Source organism: Thamnophis sirtalis, unplaced genomic scaffold (assembly GCF_051295495.1).
Source record: "Thamnophis sirtalis isolate CommonGarterSnake01/CBP01778 unplaced genomic scaffold, rThaSir2_p1.2 scaffold_7, whole genome shotgun sequence".
In the NCBI taxonomy this organism is placed as follows: Eukaryota; Metazoa; Chordata; class Lepidosauria; order Squamata; family Natricidae; genus Thamnophis; species Thamnophis sirtalis.
Genome location: NW_028261387.1, coordinates 15,466,351 through 15,493,848, shown reverse-complemented (window position 1 = coordinate 15,493,848; position 27,498 = coordinate 15,466,351). Strand labels below are relative to the sequence as shown.

The 27,498-nt window shown below is 37.7% G+C and overlaps 1 protein-coding gene across 5 annotated transcripts; it reads right to left on the bottom strand.

Moving 5' to 3' along the window:
* On the bottom strand, positions 1–27,498 carry SSX2IP (SSX family member 2 interacting protein). 5 transcript variants are annotated; one of them, XM_087719373.1, is made up of 14 exons: positions 27,481–27,498; positions 22,992–23,119; positions 21,474–21,640; positions 21,135–21,335; positions 17,173–17,283; positions 15,117–15,252; positions 14,410–14,485; positions 14,155–14,332; positions 10,807–10,957; positions 8,886–9,022; positions 7,963–8,136; positions 5,979–6,090; positions 1,963–2,083; positions 1–1,269 (listed from the first exon to the last, which is right to left on the bottom strand). In XM_087719373.1, the coding sequence occupies exons 2-14, from the start codon at positions 23,032–23,034 to the stop codon at positions 1,098–1,100; spliced, it is 1,779 nt and encodes a 592-aa protein (XP_087575499.1). In that variant the 5' UTR covers positions 23,035–23,119; positions 27,481–27,498; the 3' UTR covers positions 1–1,097. The 5 variants fall into 5 exon arrangements, with proteins under 5 accessions (XP_087575499.1, XP_087575498.1, XP_087575497.1 ...); XM_087719372.1 differs by lacking the exon at positions 27,481–27,498 and adding an exon at positions 27,302–27,317; XM_087719371.1 differs by lacking the exon at positions 27,481–27,498 and adding an exon at positions 27,154–27,262.

Here is a 27,498-nt window from a genome sequence, read left to right as displayed (position 1 = left end):
TTGAAATGCACATTGCAACATTTATTTCCTTTTAAAAACTGAGATATTTTCAGAGGGGTTCAAGTCTGCTGATTTGCTTACTTGAAGCATGCATCATCTACATTCAGACTGTGCTGTGGAAAAATATTGCAACCATCTTCTGAATCATCTGGCGTATCTCCACTCTAGTAAATATAGATTGGCTCCTGAAGCGTAGATACACCAACAATTCTTGCATCAGGAACATGACATATTGTCTGATTGTTGAATTCCAAAGGCCAGTTAGAACACTTTGACAAAGTAGAGACATAATGCTTATCTCTGATTTACTGTACAGTATCCACAACATATGAACTCCTAAAAAAGCACCCCATCTCCATGTACATTTGTCCATATTTTGTAGTTCTTCATTTTTTTAAGTTTTGTTTTCCTGAAATGTTTTTTTAAAAAACCCTAATTCATAAACATGTTTTTTTAATTAAAAAAAAAACATTTGGCATGTAAAATACTATGGTTTGGGGAATGTAGGGCTTCATACATTTTATGGCATTATCACATAATGCTTTATATCTTATCTGTTTGAAAGCTAAGGCCCTGCTTTTAGTTTAAAATATATGAAAAGAGGTAATCCAAAATTATACAATAAATATAGAACCTGTCACGTTACTCTATAATATACTATACATTCAAGTTAAGAGAAAAAAGTTTCAATGTCAGTTACACTTGAAATATACAAGTGACCAGTTCATCATGACTGCTAAAAGTGCTATTTTTGCTTGCAAGGAAACATACAAATGCTGAAGCACTTCATCTTTTGCTTCAAAAAAATAATAATCACACATTCCTTCAATTAAAGAGCCATATCATCTGTAATAAGAATATACATAAATCTGAATAAAGTTTTACTATTTATATTGAGTCAAGGGCAGAGACTCTCTTTCTAAACGGGACATATAGGAAAAGTTTTTGGGGGGAGGCAGAGAAGGGTGGTTAAAAAAGCCACACATACAGCATAACAGCTATCACCATCAATTCCACTCATGAATTGTCTGTTTTGTGAAACTCAAAAAATTTATGGGTGAAACAACTTAAGAAAAAGAGCAAGAATGTTCAAAAAGCTAAGATGAATTAATGATGTGGTCTGTGGATAAGTCTGATAGTGGCACATGAATGTTGTTCCCACTGTCTTCTGCCACAGGGCTAGTTTCCTTAATCTGCAGCATTAATGGCTCCCTTTTCATCTGGTTGGTCTTTTGGTCTTCAGGTATTTTATCCAGAAAAGTACTCAAACTGGGAGAAAACAAAAATAAGAAAATTAATGCACTATTCTTAACATAAGCATTTGCAGAAAAGGAATGATAAAATATAGGATCATAACATCATGAAAATGCCTTATCTACTTTTCTCAGATGTCAGGACCCAAGTAATAAGGGCATCATTTTGGCATCAGGATTTGCTGCAACTGCTACTGGTTTTAAATATGGTTTGTACACAAATACAATGATGAATAAAAGTTGGCTCCCTTTATGAAAATATCCATCCATCCCAAACCAAATAGTTTGGCAACATTATACGACAACATATTATAGTTCCAATTCTTCTATATCTTCATTGCTACAAAAATAAAAAGCTCTTTGTGCAAGACATCCACAGTTGATGTTCTACACTTGTCCTAACATATTATAAGTTGGACATATGCCAGAGAATTCCAAAACCAGCCTCAAAACCAATAATTTTATTGAAGTCCTAGGAAGAAATGGTTACGCGCATTTGCTTTCAATCTGCAGACACTACTGTGAGTTGAATAGCCTAGCATTTGCCTTCTTAAAACCAAATATTCCAATACATCATATTGAAAAAAAACTATTTTGCCACCTTTGGGAACTGCTAACTGTAATTTCTCCCAATTCAAAACACTTTGATTTTAGCTGTTTAATGTTTTCTGTTGTTGGAAAAGAAAGAAAAAAAAGAAAAAAAACATACCTGTTCTCAATAATATGTTGAGTTGATTGATAAACATCTGAAAATTTGGGTACATTGGACATGTGATTTAATTTCTTTTGGTGCGACCTGACATTGGTTAATGTGTTATCTGATTCAGAACCTGAAAGACAAACACAGTTTCTCAGAAAAGGCTCAAGCCTTCCCTAGAGAGGCTGGCAACTATGATTTTTTTTCAGTATCAAGGGAAAAATCTGTATTTTATTTAATTCTGTGATATTTTAAGTATTTTTACAATTATTAATTCTTCTGTGAGTTGCTACTAGCTTTACTATAAGGTTTGTGCCCTATTTGTCATGATTAGCATTATTGCTGATGATGTTATAAACATTATTTCCCTTTGTTGTTTTCTATATCACTTGATTGTATAGAAAGTGTTTTTAATGCATTTGTATAGTCTCCACAGAATTGTGATTGTTGGAAGTTTACAACAGAAATCAATAAATCATAGCTAAGTCTACTCCTTTTTCTTCAATCTGATTTTAGAGACAGCTTTCCAAGCTGACAAATGTTCTGTTGTTTCTAATTATTTGTTTTAATTACAAGTCTTTGAAATTTCATTGGGTCAGAGTCAGACGGAGAAAATAATGGGGGTTGCATTTACCTCATGCTTTAAACAGTGTCAAGAGCTCCCTTTATAACCAAAGAAAGAGGCTCCCCCTCTTTATTTGCGTATAAAGCTAAAGCTTGGGGTATAGTGATATGGCCATTCCAGGAATTACAGGGAAAGCAGCTGTTCCTTCTCAAAGAGCCTATTACCAGTCTAAACAGGCCAACTTTCTTTTGTTTTCTTAATAGCAAAATATCCTCATCTTATAAAACTTACAAAATAAATCCACCTTGACCATTGATTTTCCCGTACAGTACCACCAGCCACCCTGGAAAGGGGAGAACTTACATAGATATGTGTCCTGGCTGGTATCCAGCCAGCATGGAATACTCTGGAATCAAAATACCCATTACCCAATCTACCAGAATGTGAGATAGAATTCATTTAAGTACATACTTTAGAAGTACAGTAGGGGAAAATGATAAGTAAAATAAACAAAAGAACAAAATACATGTATTGAAAAAGTAAAGAAGAATTAGGAAAGGCATTGCCATTAGCACTATCTATTCACAATGCTGAAAAAGTACAATGGAAGAGAAGAAGCTGTAGCTCAGAATTGCAGATAGCAGCTGTAGCTGTAAGCAATAAATCCCACAGCCATTCAGCTGGGAACAGAAGGGACACCGAATTCATCAAGGACAAGTAACATATTTTTATCTAATACAATACAATACAATTCAATACAATACAACACAACAGCAGAGTTGGAAGGGACCTTGGAGGTCTTCTAGTCCAACCCCCTGCCTAGGCAGGAAACCTTACACCATTTCAGACAAATGACTATCCAACATCTTCTTAAAGGCTTCCAGTGTTGGGGCATTCACAACTTCTGGAGGCAAGCTGTTCCACTGATTAATTGTTCTAACTGTCAGGAAATTTCTCCTCGGTTCTAAGTTGCTTCTCTCCTTGATTAGTTTCCACCCATTGCTTCTTGTTCTGCCCTCAGGTGCTTTGGAGAATAGTTTGAGTCCCTCTTCTTTGTGGCAACCCCTGAGATATCGGAACACTTAATCTTAACTTTCTGGATGGGAATCACAGGTAAAAAAAAACAAAACCAAATCTGAGGACATAATCTTTATTTCTCATAACTGAACTTTGCAGAAAGTTCCCAGAAACGTTGGGAAATGAAGATAATATAATAACATAAACTTGGTATATGTTATGCATATTAACAAAAATACATACAGCAAGCCAAGTTTGAGAACTGGTGATTTTACTAAAACACCACAAATTTCAAAAACAAATCTTCCTAATTTCCTCATGTTGTCACCATACCATGAGCTCTTATTTTTTTATAGTTAAAATGGTCAGCAATATACATGTCAGCAACCAGACCTTTCAAACCTCATCCATTAGCAACTTTTAGCAAAAGCCTTCAAACACTGGAGGCCACTGCTATTGCTAATTAATTTCATTAATCCTAAATTAGCCAACCGTAAACCTTGTTACATTCTGGGTACTCAGCCAGAAATAGTACACATCCTCTAATTCAGCAGTTCTCTAACCAGGACCATATGGTGTCCCTAGAATATTTCAGATGAAAAATATGAAACAGGGGACCACGGCATCTGCAAAAGGACTACAGACAAGCCAAGGCATATAAATGTAATCAAATCAAATCAAGTGATTATACTGCAAATACTGACTTTATTATAACTAAAACCATGTTTTAGTTACCAGCCAAGTGGCAATCTCTAGACAAGATGGGTGGCACACAAATCTAATAAATACATTTTATTTACCAGTAGCAAGACCTGGTTTAGGAAGCCACAAATGAAAAACAAACTTGGAAGGATGCCATGGGCAAAAAGAAAAAGTTGCAAAACATTGCTCTAGTTAACAATCTCTCTATTACACAACAATATCTAGATTTGGATTTCTTGGAAGTTATGAGAGCCAATGCAACTACATAAGACACTACTATAATACATTCACTACCTTTTTCTGATTGAACTTAGGTGTGCAATCATAGTCTTTAAAACTGCTGTAGTTATTAGACAGCAACTGAATGTATGTACAAAACCTCTGAAATTTTGGAGGTGGTGTGTGTACTTAAAGAGATACCTGAAAGAGCAGGCAGGGATGTCTTTGGGGATATAGCAGGAATTAGCTCTATAAACATAAAAATTTAGACTAGTGATATATATCTAAGGGCAATACTCTATTTATAAGTGGCCTCTACCAGGCTGTGGCCTGTTTGCAACTGGGCTACGCAAGTAGCATGTGCAGCTCAACCCCATTCATGTGGATGCATGCCAGCCCATCACTCATGGAAGTCAAGATGCACGTTGCGCATGTGCAATGCCCCAGGTGCACAGCCCAGTTTCCTTCTCCACCCCCACCCCCCTGTGCTGGGCCACCAAGCTCAAAAAGGTTGGGGGACACTGCTGTGGACTAGATGAGCAGCATGTAAATCTAATGAATAATAAAAAATAATTATAGAGATGTGCCAAATTTGTGGCAAGATGGATTTCTGCCCGGAAACACTGTATCTGAAATATCTGAGATCACTTCTTGCCTGAAGACTTATTTTCAGAAATCCCTTTAACTTCTCTTAGAAATCACATACAGTTATCTGGAACATTAAATTCCAATTTTAGAAAAGTTTGGTCTTAAGCAGAAAAAAAAATCCATCTACCACAATTATTTGGCTTCAACTGTAGACCTACAGAATGAAAGAATTATCACTTGTACAGGACCAAAACTAAACAAACTGTAAAGCTCAGAGGAGGGACAGGGAGAGGTAGAGGGGGAGAGAGGGAGAGAGAGAGGTAGAGGGGGAGAGAGGGAGAGAGGGAGGGAGAGAGGGAGAGGGTGAGAGAGGGAGAGAGGGAGGGAGGGAGGGAGGGGGGGAGAGAGGGAGAGAGGGAGGGAGAGAGGGAGAGGGTGAGAGAGGGAGAGAGGGAGGGAGGGAGGGAGGGGGGGAGAGAGAGGTCAGCATGATCCACTAAATCATATGAAATAGATAGGTTTCTGCTGTTAACTAGAAGCAATCTGGTTCCCACTAGCTATTAATCACCAAATTATGATCACTCACTCACTGAGAGCAGAATGTCTGTTTTTCAGTATAGTTGGCATAACGTTTGTTTAGATTAATACTAGAGGAAGGAAAAGGTTTCTTCCCCCATGATGTTCATCCTATTGAATATCAGAATAACACAGTTGGAAGGGATCTTGAAGGTCTTCTAGTCCAACTCCCTGCTTGAGGCAGGAGACCCTATACCATTCTGGGCAAATTTGGCCACAAGAGAAAGATACGCTTGTATGCATCTATGTGTGGCTTCAACCTTCTATTCGGGTATGACCAGTGATTTATACCAACAAACAAATATTTGAGACATCAAGGAGAAACCAAACCTGATAAAACATATATATATAAAAATCTTACTTCCCAGGAAAGCATTCTGCGCTTTCATCCGATCAGCCTTATTTTGATCAGCAGTCATATTTAAGAACTGTTGCTTCAGCCAAACTCCACGGTCTTCCTCAAATGCCTTTCTCTGCATCAAGAGAAAATATAAAATCCCAAAAAAGTCAATGTATTTAATGTTTTGTCAACTTCAAAAATAATGCAGAAATTACTTTTGCAATTTGGGGGGGGGGGGTATTTATAACGTATCATTTATTTTATTTATACTGTGCTTCATTTTCTACTCTGGTGAGCATTCAAAGTAGCTAATAAAACATATAGAGTTAGTCCTCGCTTAATGAGCACTTGCTTAACAATTGAAACTACAAAACCTCAAAAAGGGCATTTTACAGCCTATAAATTATTTCTGACTATTGCAAAATGTTGCAGCCACCAGGACCACCCCAGTATTCACATGACCATGATCTGGGTGCTTGGCAACCTCTTTACACTTATGAGTTGATTGCCATTTGCAATCTTCTCTTCCCAGAAAGTCAATGGGGAAGCTGGTAAGGAAAATTGCAAACTACAACTCTTGACTTGGGGAACAGAATAAAAGAGGTCCCTGCCATTTCCTGTATGCTTGGATCTCAGCAAATGCAGAGCCCGAAATCCTCTCTACGCTTCTGTGGAGAGCTCCACAAAGATAGGGAGATAAGGACCCCCAGTTCCATGCCATGGCTCCTGCCCTCTGAAACTTCGTGCCCTTCAAGGTAAGATCCACCCTCTTTGGCCTTCCAAAAGAGCCTAAACCTTGTATGAGCCGAAGTGGCGCAGTGGTTAAATGCAGCACTGCAGGCTACTTCAGCTGACTGCAGTTCTGCAGTTCGGCGGTTCAAATCTCACTGGCTTAGGGTTGACTCAGCCTTCCATCCTTCCAAGGTGGGTAAAATGAGGACCCAGATTGTTGTTGGGGGCGATATGCTGACTCTGTAAACTGCTTAGAGAGGGCTGAAAGCCCTATGAAGCGGTATATAAGTCTAACTGCTATTGCTTAACTGCTATTGGCCAACTGGCTTGGGGCCGTGTTGGGGGCTCTCCCATTTTGGAAGTGGCTAGTAGATTAGGGGAAGATTCCCACTTCCACCCCAGTTATGCACTGGCTCTTTTGTATTAATTGTAATGTTTTTTCAATACTGAATGTTTTAATATTTTTAACATCCTAATTGTTTTATACTGTAATTTATGGCATCGTAAACTGCTCAGAGTCACTTGATGGGTTACATATGAATTTAATAAATAGAAATAAATAAACAATTGTATAAGGGTCTTTCCTTAACAATTAAACCAATTTGTAATGAGAGAAGTAATCACTTAGGCATGAAACTAGTTAGGGCTTTGAAGGGCCACATCAATACTGCAAATTTTGCTTGGTAAATATCTGGTAACCAGGAAAGATCTTTTTGTAGATACTATGTGGTTGCTATACCTTCTATTAATTTGCAATTTACTTGCTTAATTTTCATCAACTGAAACCTTTGGGCCACTTTCAAGGAATAGCCCCCATATAAAGAACATGCAGTAGTCAAGAAGGTTTTACCATTCAACAGATAACTATTGTTAAATCTAACCAACTCTGGAGCAGTTCTCCATCACAGTTGCTATGTGTGGCAGCTATAGATCAGGAACCTGCTTCTTCAAGGGTGTATAATGGCATGCAACTAGTTAAGAATATGAGAAAGTACAGAGAATTCTGATGATGTTGGCACTTGAGTTATATGGCTGAAAATGAAGTCTCAGACTTTTCAAAACAACATTGTATGCAGCGATAGCGGGACAATCTATCTTTTAAGTAAAAAAAAAAGTGGACATGCTATTATAAATATTCCTCCTTTTGAACTCTTCAACGATCCCCGCATGAAACATGGATAAGGTAAAAAGAAAGCCTACTGCATTTATGGATATAATTCTTGGTCATTTGGTTGCCTAAGAAATTATTAATCTCCTGTTTTATGAAAAGTACCTCCAGTCCTAATCGAATAGCTGCGTCAGTAAAACTTTTGCGCTCTTTTTCAAAGTTCTTCTTTTGTTCTTTGAACAACTTCCATTCTTCTTTGAGTCTTTCTTTTTCTTCCAGCAAGTAACAATCCTGTAGCAACATATTGGTATCATCATCACAGGGAGCAGTTAGCTGCTGCTGCAGATAGAATGTGAGGTACGGAGAAATCAAATGAAGTTATTTGAAAGCTACCTTCCTGGCCACAATCAAGTTCTCATTAGTTGCTAGAAAAAGTTAATCAAATAACCTAACTGGAACAAAACAAATGGTATGGCATTAAATCAGAAGTCAGAAGAATGTATAGGATGGAGAGGGGAATCCAAAAACTAAATTACTAAATAAGCAAAACCAAACCAAACCCAAACTCTACATGAACACTGTTCTCTTTACAGCTTCCTTTTTAATTCGGGATAAAGTCAGGGCGACTGGATGGAGTTGAGGGTTTACTGGTTGGATGACCTTCCTGATGCCACAGAGAGTTCACATCAGATTTTTTTTTCTTTGCATCCTAGAAGAGAGAAACATCTTTCGCTATCTAGGATTGAACTCTCAACCTTCTGGTGAGCGTGGTGAGCGTCTTCACCTCTAGGCCACCGTGCCACTCAATGTTCTCCTTACAGCGAATATGAGAAAATGCCTAGTTCCAAACAATGCAAAGAAGGCAGAGTGGATGATTCATGCAATGTTCCTCTCTTCATCTATATATCAAAACCAGTGAAATATTTAGAATGTTAAATTCTGAAGATCACTGCTATGCCAGTTCTTAATATATGGTTTTCTTCTATTTGTACAACTGCCAACAAACAGGATTATGCTCTGATGCACTTTTTATTCTTCTTGTAAATTTCATCTCTTTTTTTGAAACTGGTACATATCTCAATGCTTACCTGTAAAAGCTGCTGTTGAGTTTTTATCATCTCTTTGCATTGCTGAATTTCCAGCTGCAGTCCTTCGACTTCCAGTTCATGCTCATGTCGTGAGACTGTATCTTTGTCACTCAACGAGCCAGAATATACATGCGATACTACACGTTTGAAAAAGTGCTTGATTATTTTTGATATACACTGCATTACATTGTATATTTACAAAATATACCAGTTCTGACATAGCCCTTCCTTGATATGTAGCAGAGATAGTCCTGGATTTACAATCATTAATTAGTAACTGAAGTTGCAATGGTACTGAAAAAAGTGACTTATGACCAGTTTCAACAATTACAATCCTCATGGTCGCATAGTAAAAATTCAGACGCTTGGCAACTGGCTTGTATTTATGACAGCTGTGGTGTCCTAGGATCACATGATCATCTTTTGCAAAGTCAATGGGGAAGCCACTCACTTAACAACCATATTACTAACTTAACATCTGCAGTGATTCAACTGTGGCAAGATTGATCGAAAAATGAGGCAAAAGTCAAGTTAAAGTCTTGCTTAGCAATGAAAATTTTGGGCTCAATTATGATTGCAAGTTGAGGGCTACCCACAAGTTCTTGCTTGCATGCAAATGGTAATACTTGCAGATCTTACAGTGCACCATTATTGCTACTTTGCCGTGCCATTGTTTGCAGTCAGTTACAGGTAGAGGTAGAGATAGAAGTACAGGCAGTCCTTGGGTTATGAAAGCAATTGGAATTGCCATTGGTAAGAAATATGGTTGTACGGTACAATGTCACATGACTGAACTGATTAGTGATGGCATTTCTGGGAGTCCCAGTTGTCATTAAGTGAGGACCTCATGGGTTGTTAAACAAGGTTCTCAAGTGACCACAACTTCCAACTTCTTGCCAGCTTTGCCATGGCTTTACTTGTAGGAAGCTGGCAGGGTATACTGGAAATTGCAATCACATGACCACAGCTTGTTGAGACATCATAATGGTGAGCTGGGCACTGAGTACCCTGCTTGTGATCATGTGAGCAAGTGAATGTTGTGAAAGTTGGAATTCCAAGGACCAGTTGTAACAACCACTTGTTCAGCGCTGTCATAAGTTTGCATGGTACTGAACAAACGGTTGTAACCGGAGGACCACCTGTATGTAACCTGAGGACCACCTTCATAGACAACTGATTGCATTAATTTGTATTTCTTATTGAATTTGGTTTTAGAATGCACTATATAGAAGAATTCTACATAAAACATATTTTCATTAAATCTATTTAATCCTCTAATAGGCCATTAAATTGCTTCTTAATTGTTTATAATTTCATGACTTTTATTTAGATCTTTTAGATTAACAGGGCTGTTTGAAAATAATTATATAAAAATCCAAAAAAATAATTGGTAAGGCTTTGCCTTAAATGAGGAGAATCAGACATGATTGCCTAGAGGACAAAGGAATAAAAGGAAATATATGCACTAATATCAATGGGTTCATTAAGGACTTCCAGCTATAAAAAGTGTAATTTCTTTGAAAAGTTAAGCTAAACCAGACCATAAGCATTCATGGAGATCAAATAATGTAGAAAAAAAACCGCTTTACTTATGTTTAATACTCTAAATCAAAATTAAACTAATCTTATCATTTCTCTGCCTTTGTTCCTAATTCATGGATGTCACAACATTTGGTTTAACTGACATAAATTCTTTGGAAAGAAGATAATGGGAAGATTATTGTCAAAATGATATTATAAAAGGAAGCAATTTCTCAAAAAACAAAACAGTGTTCAAAACAGAAAAGTCACTATATGCTTAAGAATACAGGAAATACATATTGTGTTTCATGATTTTTCTATTTTAATAATGTTTTATAACTATATTAGCCTTTTTTCTAATCAGAAATCAAATAAATGTTGTAGGGAAAATAGACATCACCTTGGTTATCCAGATTTTCAACATGATTTTTCAGCATTCTCCACTGTTTTCGAATGCTATTAGCAAGTTGTTCACGCACTGTTTCACAAGAAAGTTCCCACATGTCTTCTTTATTTGCTTCTCCAGAATCTTCCTCCAAGTCTGAGAGAATCTGAAAAAAACATATATAAATATGCATTTTAAAAATGGATCTTTAAAAGCAAGATTATCCAAAACTTTGCATTCTAATAGTTTTATAGTGTATATTATTTTCCCTGATGGCAAGATAATTCTACTGGTTTCATATGTATTTTGTTATGGGTATTTATTGTGAGCGTATTTATTTACAATACTATTATTAACTTCAAAAAATTATAATTATATATTTATTAAATATTAGTATATCTAATTTATGTAATATATTAAATCAACTACAATCTTGGGAAATCTCTTTTGTGGTTATGTGTCAGTATTCCTCATGTAGCACAACTAATCACTTAGCGTTTGATTCCTCTAGAGCTGTGATGGCGAACCTTTGACACACGTGCCACAGGTGGCACATAGAGGCCTCTCTGCCGGCATATGAGCCATCGCCACAGCTGAGCTCCACCACGCATACGCACAGGCCTCCCACCAGCCAGCTGGTTTTTGGGTCTCTGCAGCAGCAGCACATGTTGTTTAATCAAAATGCAGTTAAAACACTATACAAATTATGGAGAATATAACTATATATATCCAATAGGAACAGGAAGTGCCTCACAGGACCAGATAGAGGTAAATCTGACCGTGGCAGGAAATGTAAAAATGAACTATGGAGATGAATGCTAGAGAGGAATAAAGCTGCATACAAGGCAGACATAATACCTGTAACAGCGTAGCATGCAAGGGGATGGGGGGCAGTGCGCCCCCCCTTTTCCCCCTGCGCCCCTTTTTTGGTCCCAGGCGGCTTCAGGGAGGCCTGATAGGCCCAAAACAGGTTGTGGGAGGGTCGTGTGCTCATGTGGGGAGGTGCAGGGGGAGTGCATAGTCACAGGGGCAGAGGTCACGGGGGGATCATGCGCATATTGTATTATGGGTTTGGGCATGCATACACACACTATCATAAGCTTGCGTGTGCTTTTGGCACGCAAGGACAAAAAGGTTAGCCATCACTGCTCTAGAGTCTAGACAATGTACTAGAATCAATATTTCCTAAAAAAATCTTCTCATGTCCTAGTCCCGTGATTGTGAACCTATGGCACGTGTGTTGGAAGTGGCACGCAGAGCCATCTTTCTGGGCCAGCAGCTGTTGTTCATTGCTCTTCCGGGTTCCGGTGCACCAGCCAGCTGGTCTTCAAGCACGTGGGAGCAACGGAAACCAGAGGAACAGCTGCCTGGTGCACATGCATGTGCTGGGAAGATCAGTGCGCATGTGCGCCAGAAATTGGAAGGCTAGGTGGCCAGTGTGCATGCGCACATCCAAAACTGGAAGATCATGTTTGCAGTGCATGCATGCGCACGCACACGGCTGCTCTTCTGGTTTTCAATATACACATGTGTGCACCTATGCACCAGTACTGAATGAACAGTGTTCACCAACACTGTCCTAGTCTGTCACCTTATTCTTGCAAATTAAGGAGCAGAAGAATTGATTTGTAACCTTTGTTCTCTAACCATATGTTCATACATTATTTATATAATGGGTTTTTTTGTTGATTGAGATCAATCATATTGGGCAGCTTAAGTGTAAAAGGTATGTCTCTTTTTAAAAATCTGCCAGTAAAGTATTAACTACAGAACATACATGAATTCACTAGCTATAGTTCATTGTCCAACTTGCATACTTTCTATGATGTTGTTCTTTAGGTCAAAGAAAAGTACTAGCTCCACCTACTGAGTAAAGAGGGTAAAAACACTTAATTCCTATCCTGCATAGTATATTGAAAGAGATTAAAAATTAAGGGATGTATTAATATAATGGTGGAGGGGACTGACGGGCAGAACAACAGAACAGCTTTGAAACAAGAACCAAGTGCCCCCGATTAGAATAATTTGTCCACCGAGAGCAAGTAATTTGTGAACAACAATTATTACGAGTTCAGCATCTCCAACGCAAGCCTATCCTTACATCTATGTAATGGAATATTAAAAGTGAAAATGTTACAAAACAATTTACAGTTTGAAAAATTTTTATGAACCTGCACAGAATTCTAAAAGTGTAACTGGTTTATATTCTTTCTTCTTAAAAGGCTAATGGTCTCCTAAATGGAAACTATATAAAAACTTTTCTATTCCTCTCTTATGTTTGCATAGGAGAAAAAAATCCATTTATTTACTAAATAATTTTTATGATTGTCTAACTCAAAAGAGAACTACTATGGGTAGCCTGCAAGGGGGGAAAACAGTCCAAAATAGAAACAACAATCAATAATAATCAATCATAGATGCTGTGACTCACATTTATATCCTCTGTCAGAGCATTGGATATAGAAAATATTTTATGAACCTTACAACATATGGGGACTTGAACTTCTCAATTGTGGAACTTAAAATCACATGATGTTGGGTGTTTTATTACTGTTAAATGAAAAAACTATGCAACCTAAAGAACATTTATCATTTTTTTACCATTTTATATTTTTTATCTTTCTAGGTAATTTTATTTCTGCATTTTTAATGCCTTTAAATTCCTTGTAGCCCACCCTCTTAATGCTGGTCTTTGACCATAATGGAGATTTATTTGATTTGATGATTCGTAGGGTATTTCTTTACATTTTAATTATTAATTATATTTAAATATTATATATTAAATATTTTATTTTTATTCTTAGTTTTATCTTCAATAGCTTGTTCCAAAAAAAGTGGTACATAAAATCCCAAAAGTGTTCAGATGTGCCCAAAATATAACCAGTGAATTCAATTCTATCCCTTTAAAATCAAACCAAAATGACCACAACTTGCGACCACAATTGAGCCCAAAATTTATGTTGCTAAGATATTTTTAAGTGAATTTTGCTCCATTTACAATCTTTCTTGACACAGTTGTTAAGCTAATCACTGCAGTGGTTAAGTTAGTAACCCAATTGCTAAATGAATCTGGCTTCCACATTGACTATGCTTGTCAGAAGGTCCCAAAAGGTGATCACACATGAGCCTGGGGTGTAGGAACTGCCACAAACATGAACCAATTACCTAGCATCCAAATTTTGATTACATGACCATGGGGATGCTGCAAGGGTTGTGTGAAAAACGGTTGTAAGTCACTTTTTTCAGTGACATTGTAACTTTGAACAGTCACTAAATAAACTAAGTCAAGGAATACCTGTAAGAGTTTCACAAAATTTAGCAACGCATCATTTTGTTTTAATCATGTGCTACATACAGACTTACAGGCCCAGTGTTATCTTCAATCTTCTCTTTAGGCATCTGCTTCTGTGATGGAAGCAAAGAAATTATCTCCTTCTTCATTTGTTGAAGTAATTTTTTTAGTTCAGCATTTTCAACTAGGAGCTGTTTCTGCCGCTGTTCATACTCATTTAAGAGAGTTTTGAACATTTCTTCTTCATTTCTGAAAAAAAAACACCTCTTAATTTAATATGAAATACAGTAGCAAGCAAAAAAAGAAAATTTTACTGGCCAACTCACTTAGCTTCAGTTTTCCCAGTTCTCCAGGCACCTCTTTTGCCATCAATTCTTCCAACATAATTTAAAATATCAATAGCTATAAAAAGGAAAAGAATTTTAAAAAGCAATGTCTTAAAGATCTTTAATAAAAATTGACTTGGCACTTGTCATCTGAGCTGATTGACCTGTCACCTGAGCTGATTGACTACTATATTTCAAAATTTGTAACCCAAAATTAAACCAAAATCACATCTCCTCTATATATACTTTCATTTCTTGTCTTCTCAGAACCTTTCTATTTGATAGATGATTTTTTTTTTACTTTAAACTAAACCAATGTATTTTCATTTAGAAAAATACTTCTACACACAGTGATATTATGTGTAATAGATGGCCAAATAAGTAAATGTAAAAAGCCAGATTCATTTTGTTTCAGATGGATTAGGTTTGGAATCAAGCTAACGCACAGCATCTAAGATGAACAACACTATAGGATCTATTCTAGTTTGGAGTTTATCATACATTTTGTTCTGGATATCTATTTGTCCTTAATAAGTAACTTCCTTGGTATACATTCCCGAAAGAAGTTTCCCAACTTTTATTGGGAATTTACCTACTCTGTGTATTTACCTACTCTTTCCATGCTTCTAACAGATCACTCAGTCGCATTAAAATATGAAGCAGAAGCAAACTGCTGTATCACCATTTTTACCATAATAAAGTTATACCTATTTTTTTATCCTTTTTACTCATCAGAAGTTGATGAAGCCGCTCTTTTAGTTTGTTATATTCTCGTTCTTTCCTCTTCATATCATGATTATACTGGGATGCTCGACTTGCCACAATATTCTGTAGCTTCTGAATCTAAAATGCATACATTTAAAGAAATGTGCATGTTTTAGAAATCCCAGGCTATTCACATTTATATCAGAGGTCTAGCCATAAATGAATATCCACTAAGAGATAGTAATAATTCTTTAGAAGTGTCATCAAGACAGGATTGGTTCAGTAATTTCTTCAGGTCAGGAAGTCATTTGTAATTACCGTATTTATCGGCGTATAACACGCACCGGCGTATAACACGCATTCCCCATTTTAACACAAAAATTTGAGTAAAAATTTTTTTCATTAAAAATAAATGACTTGGAAGCTCGGAACTTAATGTTGGATTAAAATTTATAACATTAGAACATGAATTACTTCCCCACCCTCTTCTGTCACATCATTTTCCCCCCTCTGATCCCCCTGTACCACCTAATCCCCCCCCCAGATCCACCTGTACAACCTAATCCCCCTGTACCACATAGTCCTGATACCACCTGTACCATATAACCCCACCCCCCATATCACATACTCTTTCCCCCTGCGCCACATAACAAGCCCCCCCCCACATAAACCCCTATTTCTATATGTTTTTGTTTTCACCACAGTACCTGGCCTGTGTCGCTAGCAGACTCAGGTTACTCTTTAATTGCGCTGACGAGTAACGTCCTCAGCGTAACGTCAGGGACGTCACTCGTCAGAAGTACGGTGGCCTCGGAGGGTCCTGAGGAGCAGCCTTTAAAACAGCAGCGCGGGCGGCTGCGGACTCACAGCTGATTGGGAGAATGCCGGCGCGTACACTTGGGACCAGAGAGCAGGCGGGCGGGAAGGTAAGCACCCGCAATGATGGAGAAAAAATACAGGCAGCGGGCGGCTCTCTGGCCGCTGCGAGCCGCTGCTGCTAGGATGGGGTTAAATCAGGCAGCGGGCGGCTCTCCAGCCGCCGCTTGTTCAATGATGGGGTTAAAGCGAACAGCAGGTGGCTGGAGAGCTGCCGCCACTGCTGCAAGGTAGGGGTTATATCAGGCAGGGTAGCTGGAGAGCCGCCGACGCTGCCATGAAATGGATGCTGCACTTCTATGAGTATCATGGGCGCCGGTGAATCAGCTGGAGCAGGCAGTTTGGGACCCGGCGTATAACACGCAGTATCGGCGTATAACACGCAGGCAGGGTTTAAGCTTGCAATTTTAGTTTTAAAACTGCGTGTTATACGCCGATAAATACGGTATCTGGAATGCCTTCATTCTCATACTCTTACAAGGCTAAGTAAAGGATTTTTCTGATCTGTTGGTCCTGCTCTTTCCCCCAAAATAAAGATACATTAGTCACATTTCCTCTTGTTAATTAAGCTCCTAAAGAACAGCTATATAAAATTAAACAGGTACAGATTTTCTAAAGGAAGTCGAGCTAGGTAAGTCTGAGGACCATACAAACCACACTTGAATTATTTTTATCTATATGTTTGGTGTTGTCTTTCTGAACTTTCAAATAGATATCAGACACATTATTTCACATAATTCATTAGAGGCTAAATGTCATGGATTTTTTTTTCTTATCTTCTTGGCCAAATTGAAATGACAGTTTCTTATGGTGTAAAAAACCCCAAAAAGATGCTTTGCAAAACTCTGTGAAGGGAACAAAGCATTTCACTTCAATTGTTGGAATTGCCTTGCTTTCTAAAATCAGAGTGTTTCTGAAACATCTTTGAGTTGCAGAAGACATTGCTGCTTCTCCATTTAAAAGAATAGCTTTTCATTTATATGGCCTGAGTATCAAAGAATACAGAGAATATGAAACTGCAGGACAAAATAATGTAATGTAAAAATGTAATCACAACTGAACTGCAATAATCCCATGAGATTGACATAGTTCTAAAACGAATAACTAGGAATGTTTACAATACCCACCCAAGTCCATCAACAAGTTCAGTGATTTTGCCACAGGCATACAAGGTTAACTAACCTCATCTTTTTCATTCTTCAGTAACTGGTGAAGATTCCTGTTCTTACATTGAAGTTGCCTATCCCTTTCCTGAAGTCCAACAATTTCTCTTCTAGAGGATTCCAGCTGCTCCTAGTAAAAAGCAAAACAATTTAAATGTTTAAAATTTTCTACAGATATATGAGAAATATCTTAAGATTTTAAACCAACAGGAAACAAAGGCCTATTTTTTTTTAAAAAAAGATATTTGAGGAAAATTGAAATATAATGTGTACTACATATAGAGTCAATGTATTACTTTATAAAATGCCTTATGCATAGAGGTAGTCCTCTACTTATGACTGGTCGCTTTCACAGTTATGATAGACCCATCCAAAAGGCACCCAACTTCCAAGTAGAATTACAAGTTGCTCATATTTTCTCTTTTGAAAAAACAAGGAGCAAGCAAAAACACAATACTAATCAACAGTGTGTTCAAAGAAAGAAAATCAAATAATCTGGCATTTGTTTTCAACTCCTAAGGTGAAAGAAAAGCAATGCACATTCTGCCTCATGAAACTTTCCTCCTGTTTCTAGATCTGTATTGCTATCACAACTAGCAATGTCTACTACCTCTAATCTTTTTTTAACAAATCATTCCATGGAATTTTGAAAATTAAGGGTTTGACAATAATGAGAGAAACATCTTGACCCTTTCACCTGTTCACAATTTCTCTCCCTCCAATTAACCTTAGGGATGCATTTCTAATTGGCTGAAATTAAGTTGTAATTAAGCTACCTCATTTAGAGTCAATCTTTGGCAATTAATAAATCAAATACTGGCTATTATATAGTCAATATTATCATAATAACATATATTAGTATTGAATATTATGTTCAATATTCTTATATTATTATATTACTGTAAACATATATATTAATTCAATATTATATATTCAATGGAGTGAAGTGGATCATGTGATTAGGATGCTGGATTGGAAGTTAGCAAGCCCGCATTCAAGACCAGACTGCTGCTGCTGTGTGGTGGGATGAGCTCTCATCATTTGCTCCAGCAACATGATGGGCACATGATAGGAGTTCCCATAAGCATCCCATGGGCAACAGTGATGCCACTGGCTAATCCCTTCAACCCAGAAGTGTCTTAAATGGTGTCTTCAATACAAAGGGATGGGATATATTCAAGGTAATTTATTCATCCATAAAAAGAAATCACAAAACGTACACAAATGCAAACTCCAGCATTAAGTAGTAGTTTTGGAAGCACTATAACTAGAGTAATTTATGTGATCGCCAGGAGTAAAACATGACTTGATGGCCCATAATCAATCAATATAATCACCACACTGGTTATATTTTTTCTACATGTATCTAAGCAGCTGTTTATCAGTCTAGATAAGGTACACACTATTTATACTTAAGTTTCTGCATTTATTAACCATTTTATAAATCCTAATAAAATCATATCTCCCCTGCAAAATATTAGAATAATAATTCTATTATTTTTTATTATTTTATTTTTTCCTTCTACACTACCTTAGTCATTATATCAACATTATTATGTCATCATAGCTGTACATGTAAATATTATTTCACTTCTATGTTTATAAACCTTTATACACAGATCTATCATCTATCTATCTATCTATCTATCTATCTATCTATCTATCTATCTATCTATCTACATATATTGTTTTTTGGCTTAATTAATTTTATTCTTGTTTTGCAGCCATTTGTACCAATTGTTCCAAATTTCATAATATTCCAACTTTTTTGTCTTTTAGTGTTAATTTGTCCATCTCTGCACAATCCAAACATTTTTGTATCATTAATTCGTCTGAGGGGATATTATTTTGTTTTTAGCATTGGGCAAATGCTATTCTAGCTGTGGTCAGCAGATGTGTTAATATATACTTAATTTTCTTTGTATATTTCCCTTTGATTATTCCCAGCAGAAAGAGTTCTGGTTTGTATTTTATTTGTTCTCCTGTAATTTCTTGCACCCATTTCCAAATTTTTGTCCAATATTTTTGAGTTTCCGGGCAGGTCCACTATATGTGATAGAAAGTCCCTTGTAAAGGCTTGAATTTTATAATCCTCTTTTAATTTTAGTTCCTCTTATCTCCAAATTTTGTCTAATTCTTATTAGCAGACTTTCAAGCGTCAGGATAAAGAGCAGAGGTAATAGTGGGCAACCCTGCCCTACTCCTTTCATTATTTTAAAGGTCTCTGTACTTTCCGCATTTAATAATATATTTGCCCTTTGGGTAGAGTATATCATTTCTATTAATATTTCAAATTGGTCCCCTAATTTCATATTCTTAATTTGTTGCATCATGAATTCCCAATTTAAATTGTCAAATGCCTTCTGTGCATCCAGAAAAACAAGTGCCATTTGTTTCTCTGGATGCGTCGCATAGTACTCTAAGATATTTGCTACTATTCTGGTATTATTTCTAATTTGTCTTGTTGGGAGAAATCCATTTTGGTCTGGATGTATATAGTCATTTAATAGTTTTTTTTCAATCTCTCTGCTATTATTGTTGTGAATATTTTATAGTTGGCATTTAACAATGAGATTGGCCTATAGTTTTGAATCTGTTTTTTATCTGTACCTTCTTTAAATATTAATGTAATATGTGCTTCCCTCCATGAATCCGGTATTTTTGCTTTCATTAGTGCCTCATTATACATCTCCAACATCAAGGGTTCTATCAATTCGTTCAATTCATCTATTATTTTATATCATTCTGCTGGAAATCCATCTGGGCCTGGCGTTTTATTATTTTTCTGTTTTTGGATCGCCTGTTTCAATTCCAGTTTCGTTATTTTTTTTTGACATTTTTTTCATGTCTTCTGTTATTGACGGTGTTTCTTCTCTGTTCAGATATTCTTTTATTTGTTTTTCATCTACTTGTTCCCCTTTATACAGATTCTCAAAGTACTTGTATGCAATCTTTTTCTTCCCTTTCACTGTATGTTGTAATTCACCAGTTTCCTCTTGAAGTTGATATATTAATCTTTTTTGTCTCTCTTTTCTCAATCTCTATGACAACCACCACCCTGGTTTATTTGCTTGCTCAAAGAAGTTTTGTTTTGTTAGTTTTAGGCCTTTTACCATTTCTTCCTGGTGTGATATATTTATGTCCAATCCTTTCTAATTTTGTCATTCTGTGGCTTATTTTGTAATTCTATTTCTAAATTTTTAATTTCCTCCTCTAATATCTTCCGTCATGCCAATTTCTTTGTTTCTTTTTGCTGAATACACTATAATAATTATGTGGGAATAAGCTTTCATGGTGTCCCATAGATTTTGTATAGATGTCTGTTCTTTTGTGTTTTCCTTAAGGAATAACTCCAATTTGTACATTTTTAAATATATATTTTTAATATTTGCAAATTTAACATCCATCTTCATCTAGGTTTTTTTCCTTCCCAAATTATTTTAATGGGGTTGTGATCCGCCCACATATTTGGTAATATTTCAATTGTGTTAATGACAATCACATGGCCCTAGGATGCTGCAACCATTATAAATACTTGCTGGTTGCTAAGCACCCACATTCTGATCATGAGACTATAGGGAAAACATGACAGTCTGAAGTGTGAGGATTGGTCACACATCCCTTTTTTCAGTGCCATGGCAATTCAAATAAATGGCTGTAAGTTGAGGACTACCTGTAATAACAGTTCTCCGACACTGCAAAAAGTTCACAGGCAAGTATTTTTCTAGAATCTTTCTAGAAATCTAATTTAAAACATTCAGCTGAGCTCCAGTTTTTAACTGTTGAACATTTTCAGGGACAACTAAATACCCTGGTCTAATTTCTATGTGAAAAAGTTTGAATTGCACATATTAAATAAAAGATCAAAGATGACATAGAACTTATGTTCGAATATTTCTTCACAAATTTGATGTTAATACCTTTAGCAAATAAGAGCATCTTCACCTATTAAAAAAAGGGTATCACAACATAGAATGTTACCTTTAATTTAATGTAGCAGTTTTGCAGATGGTCCATATCGCTGCCCATTTTCAAATGTTGGGTTTCTGTTTCTTCCTGAGCACGTAGAGTTTTACGCTGCATCAGCAGTAGCTCATTCATACAGTTTAATACAGAAACTATGCTTACTTCTTTGCCTCTGGAATCAGCATAAAGTGATGGGAAGCCAAGCGTGGTCAGTTCCTATCACAACAGATAAGAGTATTTTTTAATCAATCTTGGACGGTGGTGAAATCTGAACCATGTTACCAATTTCTAGGACTGAGGCTGAAAGGGTGAGTATTCTTCAGGAGAACCTCTTGGTAATAAAATATGTTTTACCTTGTTAAGATAGGAGAGGCTCTGTTCAATATTCTCTTCTGTGCAGAGGACGCTGAAAAAGCTGTGCATGCTTTTAGACGGAGGCAGTGCTGAGTTTTGCACCTGAGGCACACTTAAGCTTGAGGGAGACATATTTCTGGATGAGGTATACCAAGTAATATTATTATCTGGGAAAGGAAAAAGTTCAAGCAGTCATACACCTAAAGAATAATCGCGACTTAAGAAAGCAACAGTTTGAGAGCTAGACTTGGCTTTCAAACTTGGCTTAAAAGTATTTTTAATATCCTTTAAGGTAAAAAAAAAGGTTATTCAAAATACCTTCAAGCCAAGTTTGAGAGCCATGATTGTTCAAATTACAGAAAGATGAGGGAAGGGCTATATAATTAGCATACCAATCTTTATTAAGAAAGCTTTATTGAAACCATTCTACATCATCTGTGGCAATACCACTTCAATAGTTAAATCTGCATCTGATTAAATAATTATGCTACCATTCCAATTCATATGTCAATGTGCTGCTTCTTCCAGTTATGTGCTTTTCCATACTGTAATACTTTAGCATGATACATGGAAAATATTAAATTTACTACTGGTTATTAAATGAAAATATATGAAAATTTGTAACGGGTCTGCCAAGTCTGGATTTACAGCAGTGAATTATAAGCCACCATATCATTCTGCATTCACATTTGAAATGTTACATATTTTATGCACAGATGTCCAGAGCTTACGAATGGATAAAATATGTGAATGCTATTAAGTCTCTTGCATTAAACCCAGGACCTATATGGTGCTTTGGATTCAATTCCAAAAGGATATTTTGGAGTTTAAGATTTAAAATCTTCCCCTGTCCAGTTCTGACTGACTCAAGGGAACGGTGTTTCTTTTCAGCCGAGGGAACCTGCATTGATGAAAGATGTTTCCATCATCATGCAGCCAACATGAAAATACAGAATGTGGTAACCTACCCACTGAAGCATAGTTATTTATTATTTGGATTCACATGCTTTCAAACATGTTGGCAGGAGCTGGGGTGAGTATCGAGAGCTCACATTTTTGTGAAGCACTTGGGTCTCAAACCCGTGCTGTGGTCTTTCCAGCTGACAAGCTCAGCATCATAACCAATGAGACATTGCCCCCTCTCATTTTGGAATACACGTTGGCTTTAACATAAATCAGTCAGCAATTTCAAGTAGCTCATGGTTTCTCTCAGGATTATTTGTTTGATCCCCACATTTTCTTCAGCAACTGAATACACAATACTGCCTACCCCAGTCCTATTCTTTATTTCACCCCATCTGATTCAGATGTCCTGAGAGAATCTGCTTGTAACAAAAGTACCATCCCTTTCCTGAGATGGAGAGGGATCGAGGCTCATACGTAGTAGTGGTGCTTCTGTCTTTGTAGTCTTTTGCTATGGGTATTTTACTGCATCACTATTCAATTCACTATATGTGAATTGCCAAGAGTACAAATCAAATCAAATATTCTGAAATTTCCACTTATCACTTGGTTTACCTGAAGACAGCTCTGGCACTGTTACACTGGTCCAATCTCCCATAGCAACTAACACATCTAGGAAGCCTCATTAATTAGCAGAGGACCATTATGATCACTGTGGGTCAGGCCTCCTAGGTCAGCATTGCCTAAAACAGCAAAAAACAAATTTAAATTAATGAAACTATTTAAACCAAACCTGAGCATAAGCAGACCTAGAAGACATCCTGCTTGGTTAAAGCACACTTTCCATTTTCAGATTTGATATTTATATGGTTACCCATCTGACAAAGAATTTGGATTCATACTCCCCAATGCTTACAAATACATCAATAGGATATTTTGCTCAGACATGATAAGGCAAATAATGAACTTATCATCAATGTGAATTTTAAAAATTATAACAGGGTTGAATTAAATCTATAATATTTTTGCTGGGCTTCCAGGGAACTTTTTTTATCTTTTATCTGTGGGCGCAAGATTATGGAGGCTGATGTAACAATGTACCAATGTTCCCTGATCTGGGGAAGAAAAATTCAGAGGCCTCCACCAGAGCATGAGCCTATTGCTCACAGGCTACCGAGCCTTGAATTGGATACATTACCTTTACAAGACAGCCTTTCTAATATAAGACCTTTTAAAGTTGAAAGTACAACAGTAACTTCATTTTGTTCAACTATTGCAGTGCACTGTACATAACAAACATGTAAACATAAATATATGAAATGTCATAAAAAATAATCTTGGAAGTGCTATCTGATTCGTCGATATTTTACATCCCTTTTTATGCTCATTACACATTACAAGACAGTTTGGAAATATACACGGAAAAAAGAAATACTGCTTCTAACAAATTCACAATGTTTTTTTTTTAAACCCTTCATTTTCAAAGCAGGAAAGAAAAACATAACCACCAAGTCAAAATCAGATTAAATAATGTTATCACATAATCATTTCTGGTGCCTTGATTCATTCTGCTGCTGCCAAGACAATTTCACATGGTTTATAATTCAATGCAGCAACTATTACATGTGGCAAGAACATCAAGCACAAACTTCAGAACTCACTTCTTCATCTAGTTAAATATTCATCAAGATCAGGTTCAAAAGAACTAATATCATTAACTATAGCATAGCGTTTTAATTCTTACATGCCAAGATTTGTTTATCTCATTCCTAATATTCTTAATATGATTAATTTGTCATAATATTCTTAATATGATAAATGTAAGAGGCACTGCTTGGTGTAGCTATATTAAATCAGTTCTCCGTTCCTTGTCAGTAGAGCTTGAACAGAAATATATATTTTAGATAATGCAAAATTAATTCTAAGTTAGAAAACACCCGCTTCTCTACAATTGTTTAGTGGTGTTCAGCATAACTGTTTCGTATCTCTTATCAATATTTATACAGATTATAATTTAAGAAAAGTTCTGTAATCTGAAAGGTTGGTTTAATCAATCTGATTACTATATATACTGATAGTGTTGCATCTTGAGATTTAATATACATATATATATAAGGTGCACATTAAACAGCACATTCAAATTACACCATATGGCTGCATCACCAGCCAAAAAGAGAGATGCTTGTCCAAGATTTATACATACTCTGTTGTCTTTTTGAAATAGTGTCATACTGCTCTCCAAAAGACAGCAAAGTATTTTACTAAGGATGAAACAATGGATTTAAATTAAAATAGAATATTGATACTGAATTCTTTTGTAGTCACGTCTAATCTTCATTTCTGACTTTAGTGTAAGAATTTGTATTTTACTAGTCCCTCAAAAGGTGCTGGATAACAAGAAACATCAACTGTTGCAAGAAAAATTCTTGTAGCATGAATTTATAAAAAATGTAAATGCTTTGGTAAGCAAGCAATTTATTATACAGAATGTTCTAAAGCAGGTGAAATAAAATCAATTTTATGAATGGGAATTTAAGAGACCCCAGAAGCCATTCATGTGTATATAACTTTACATCTAATATTTAAGAATTCTAATATTTTACATTTGCTTTCTTTATAGGATATTTTTCATGCATGCTTATGTATAAATTAAGCACAATGAAGGATGATGAAGACCCGCAAAACTCATGTTTTCCCAACTTGGAGGAAATTAACTTTTCCCAACTTGTGTACTCTGAAATGAATTAGCATGAAGCATCCTCAATGGACTCAAAGATTGTTTTTTTAAAAAAAACTTACAATTCAAAATATTCTAAAAAACCTGTAGAATCATTTTCATTTATTTTTCAAATTCTTGAAATAATTTCTCCCACCTAGTTAAAAAGAATAGGTTCCCTCCATTAAGATGCAACATTGTGCAAGAAAAGCAACAACAGCTGGTTTTAAGAATTTTGCCACTGTTGTAGCAGGTTATTTTCAAAGCCATGCAGATAACTTTGTAATAGACATTATGTTGGGATGGAACAGCCAAAAATTATAGAGGTCTGATGCCATTCCTTTTTGTAAAGATTACAAAGAACCTACCTGAACAGTACGCTTTGGGGAGGAAAAAAAACCCTATACTCCCTAACAAATGCAATACACACTTGAAAACAGCAAGTGTAACTTCACTGAATGTCCTCATTAATCATGAATAACAGTTTATTCAGCCTTCACAAATCTCAGCCTTCAGGCAAATTAAACTGATCTCAACCAGGCGTATCCAGGAGGCACGGGATTGGGGAAAGCTGATATAATGTAAAGGAATACAATATTTTTAAATTTTTGAATGGGGCAAATACCAAACTGTCTGTTCTCTGAAGGGACATGATAGCAATATTCCAGTATTTGAGGAGCTGCTACAAAAAAGAAGGGGGTCAAATTATTCTCCATAGCACAGGAGAGCAGGACAAGAAACAATGGTTGGAAACTAATCAAAGAGCCGAGGTGGCGCAGTGGTTAGAATGCAGTACTACAGGCCACTTCAGCTGACTGCTATCTGCAGTTCGGCAGTTCAAATCTCACCGGCTCAAGGTTGACTCAGCCTTCCATCCTTCCGAGGTGGGTGAAATGAGGACCCAGACTGTTGTTGGGGGGCAATATGCTGACTCTGCAAACCACTTAGAGAGGGCTGAAAGCCCCATGAAGCGGTATATAAGTCTAACTGCTATTGCTAAAGAGAGAAGCAACCTAGAATTAAGGAGAAACTTCCTAACAATGAGGACAATGAACCAGCGGAACAGCTTGCCTACAGAAACCGTGGACGCTCCATCACTGGGGGGTTATTAAGAAGAGACTGGACAGTCACTTGTCTGAAATGGTATAGGGTCTCCTGCTTGAGCAGGGGGGCTGGATTAGAAGACCTCCAAGGTCCCTTCCTCCAGCTCATTCGTTCTACTCTGTGTCTCAAACAGAGAGAATCGATCCGGAGGGGGGAACCATTTGGAGACCGGGCAAACTGGAGCAACCAGATCTAAAAAAAAAATATGCGACGTCGGTCATCGTCCCAGGCGATTAAGGTTTATCACCCACAGAACACGCCGTGGAGGGCAGGAGGGCAGTTTCGGACGCCGCGGCTTATCAAAATCTCCCCCCCCCCCCGCCGCCGCCTCCTCCTCCTCCTCCTCCTCCCCGGACCGGCAAGTTCGCAAGGCAGAATGCGCGCGCACGCTCCCACCTTGGGGAGGGGGGATTCTCCACCGCCTACCTCCAAATGTCCCCCCCGCCCGACGCGCGCACCCTTTGCCGGGTTTTTTTTTTTTTGCGTCCGGAAGTAAACGGGGGGGGGGGGAAGCTGCTTTAAACGGAGAGGATATAACAGCCCCGCAGGGTTTATTAACAACTTATTCAGACGCGGGAAGCAGGCTGCGGTCCGCACGTGGGTTTCCTCCCCCTCTCCCCCCTCCCCATTTTTCTCCACTCCAACGCGAATCCTGTCTCTCTCTCTCTCTGCAATACGACTACCCGTTTTCCCAGCCTGCACCAACCCACCAGTCATGCTTTCTCCTCGGCATGCAACGGCAGCCGGCGCGCGCCGCCTCCGCGCCCCCCCCCCCCGCTCCGCTCTCTTGACGCAAGCGCGTCCCCGGTTCTTCCCACCACTATCGCGGTGTGCAGTGCTCCAAGCCCAGACCTGCTCCAGGAGAACCGGGAGGGTGGGACATTCCACCGCCTCCTCTCTCGGGGTTGGGCGGCAGCTGCCCGTCCTTTAGTGGACATGCCTCTCGGCGCTTCCCACCTGCTGCACAGAAGGGGCGGGGCGACGGGGCTGCCTCCGGACAACCCAGCCCGAGCTTCGGGTTCCCAACGGCAGCTGCTCGCTCCGCTTCCGCCGCTGCTGCTCCCACCCACCCCCCCAACCCCACTCCTCGACTCCGCCAACCGACCTGGCCCCTCCCGCTCGCACGGCTCGCGGCGTTGGCCGCAAACCCCGCCTTCTCTTTCCCCACGCGGCACCCCAATTGGCCCAGCGGTTGCTATGAAACCTTTCAACAAGGGGCCTGGGAGACGCTGCAGCTGCTACACCACCACCACCTCCCAAGCCAGAAGCGCTCTGTCTCCTCACCTGTTGTGGCCTCCGCCT

Bases quoted from the DNA above. Each gene is read 5' to 3' on its own strand.
- SSX2IP (XM_087719373.1), bottom strand. From the start codon at position 23,034: ATGGGAGATTGGACCAGTGTAACAGTGCCAGAGCTGTCTTCAG. The intron at 15,253-17,172 runs GTTAGTTAACCT...TATGCATTTTAG, and splicing joins TGAAGAATGAAAAAGATGAG to ATTCAGAAGCTACAGAATAT. The intron at 14,333-14,409 runs GTGAGTTGGCCA...TTTTTTTTTCAG, and splicing joins ACTGGGAAAACTGAAGCTAA to AAATGAAGAAGAAATGTTCA.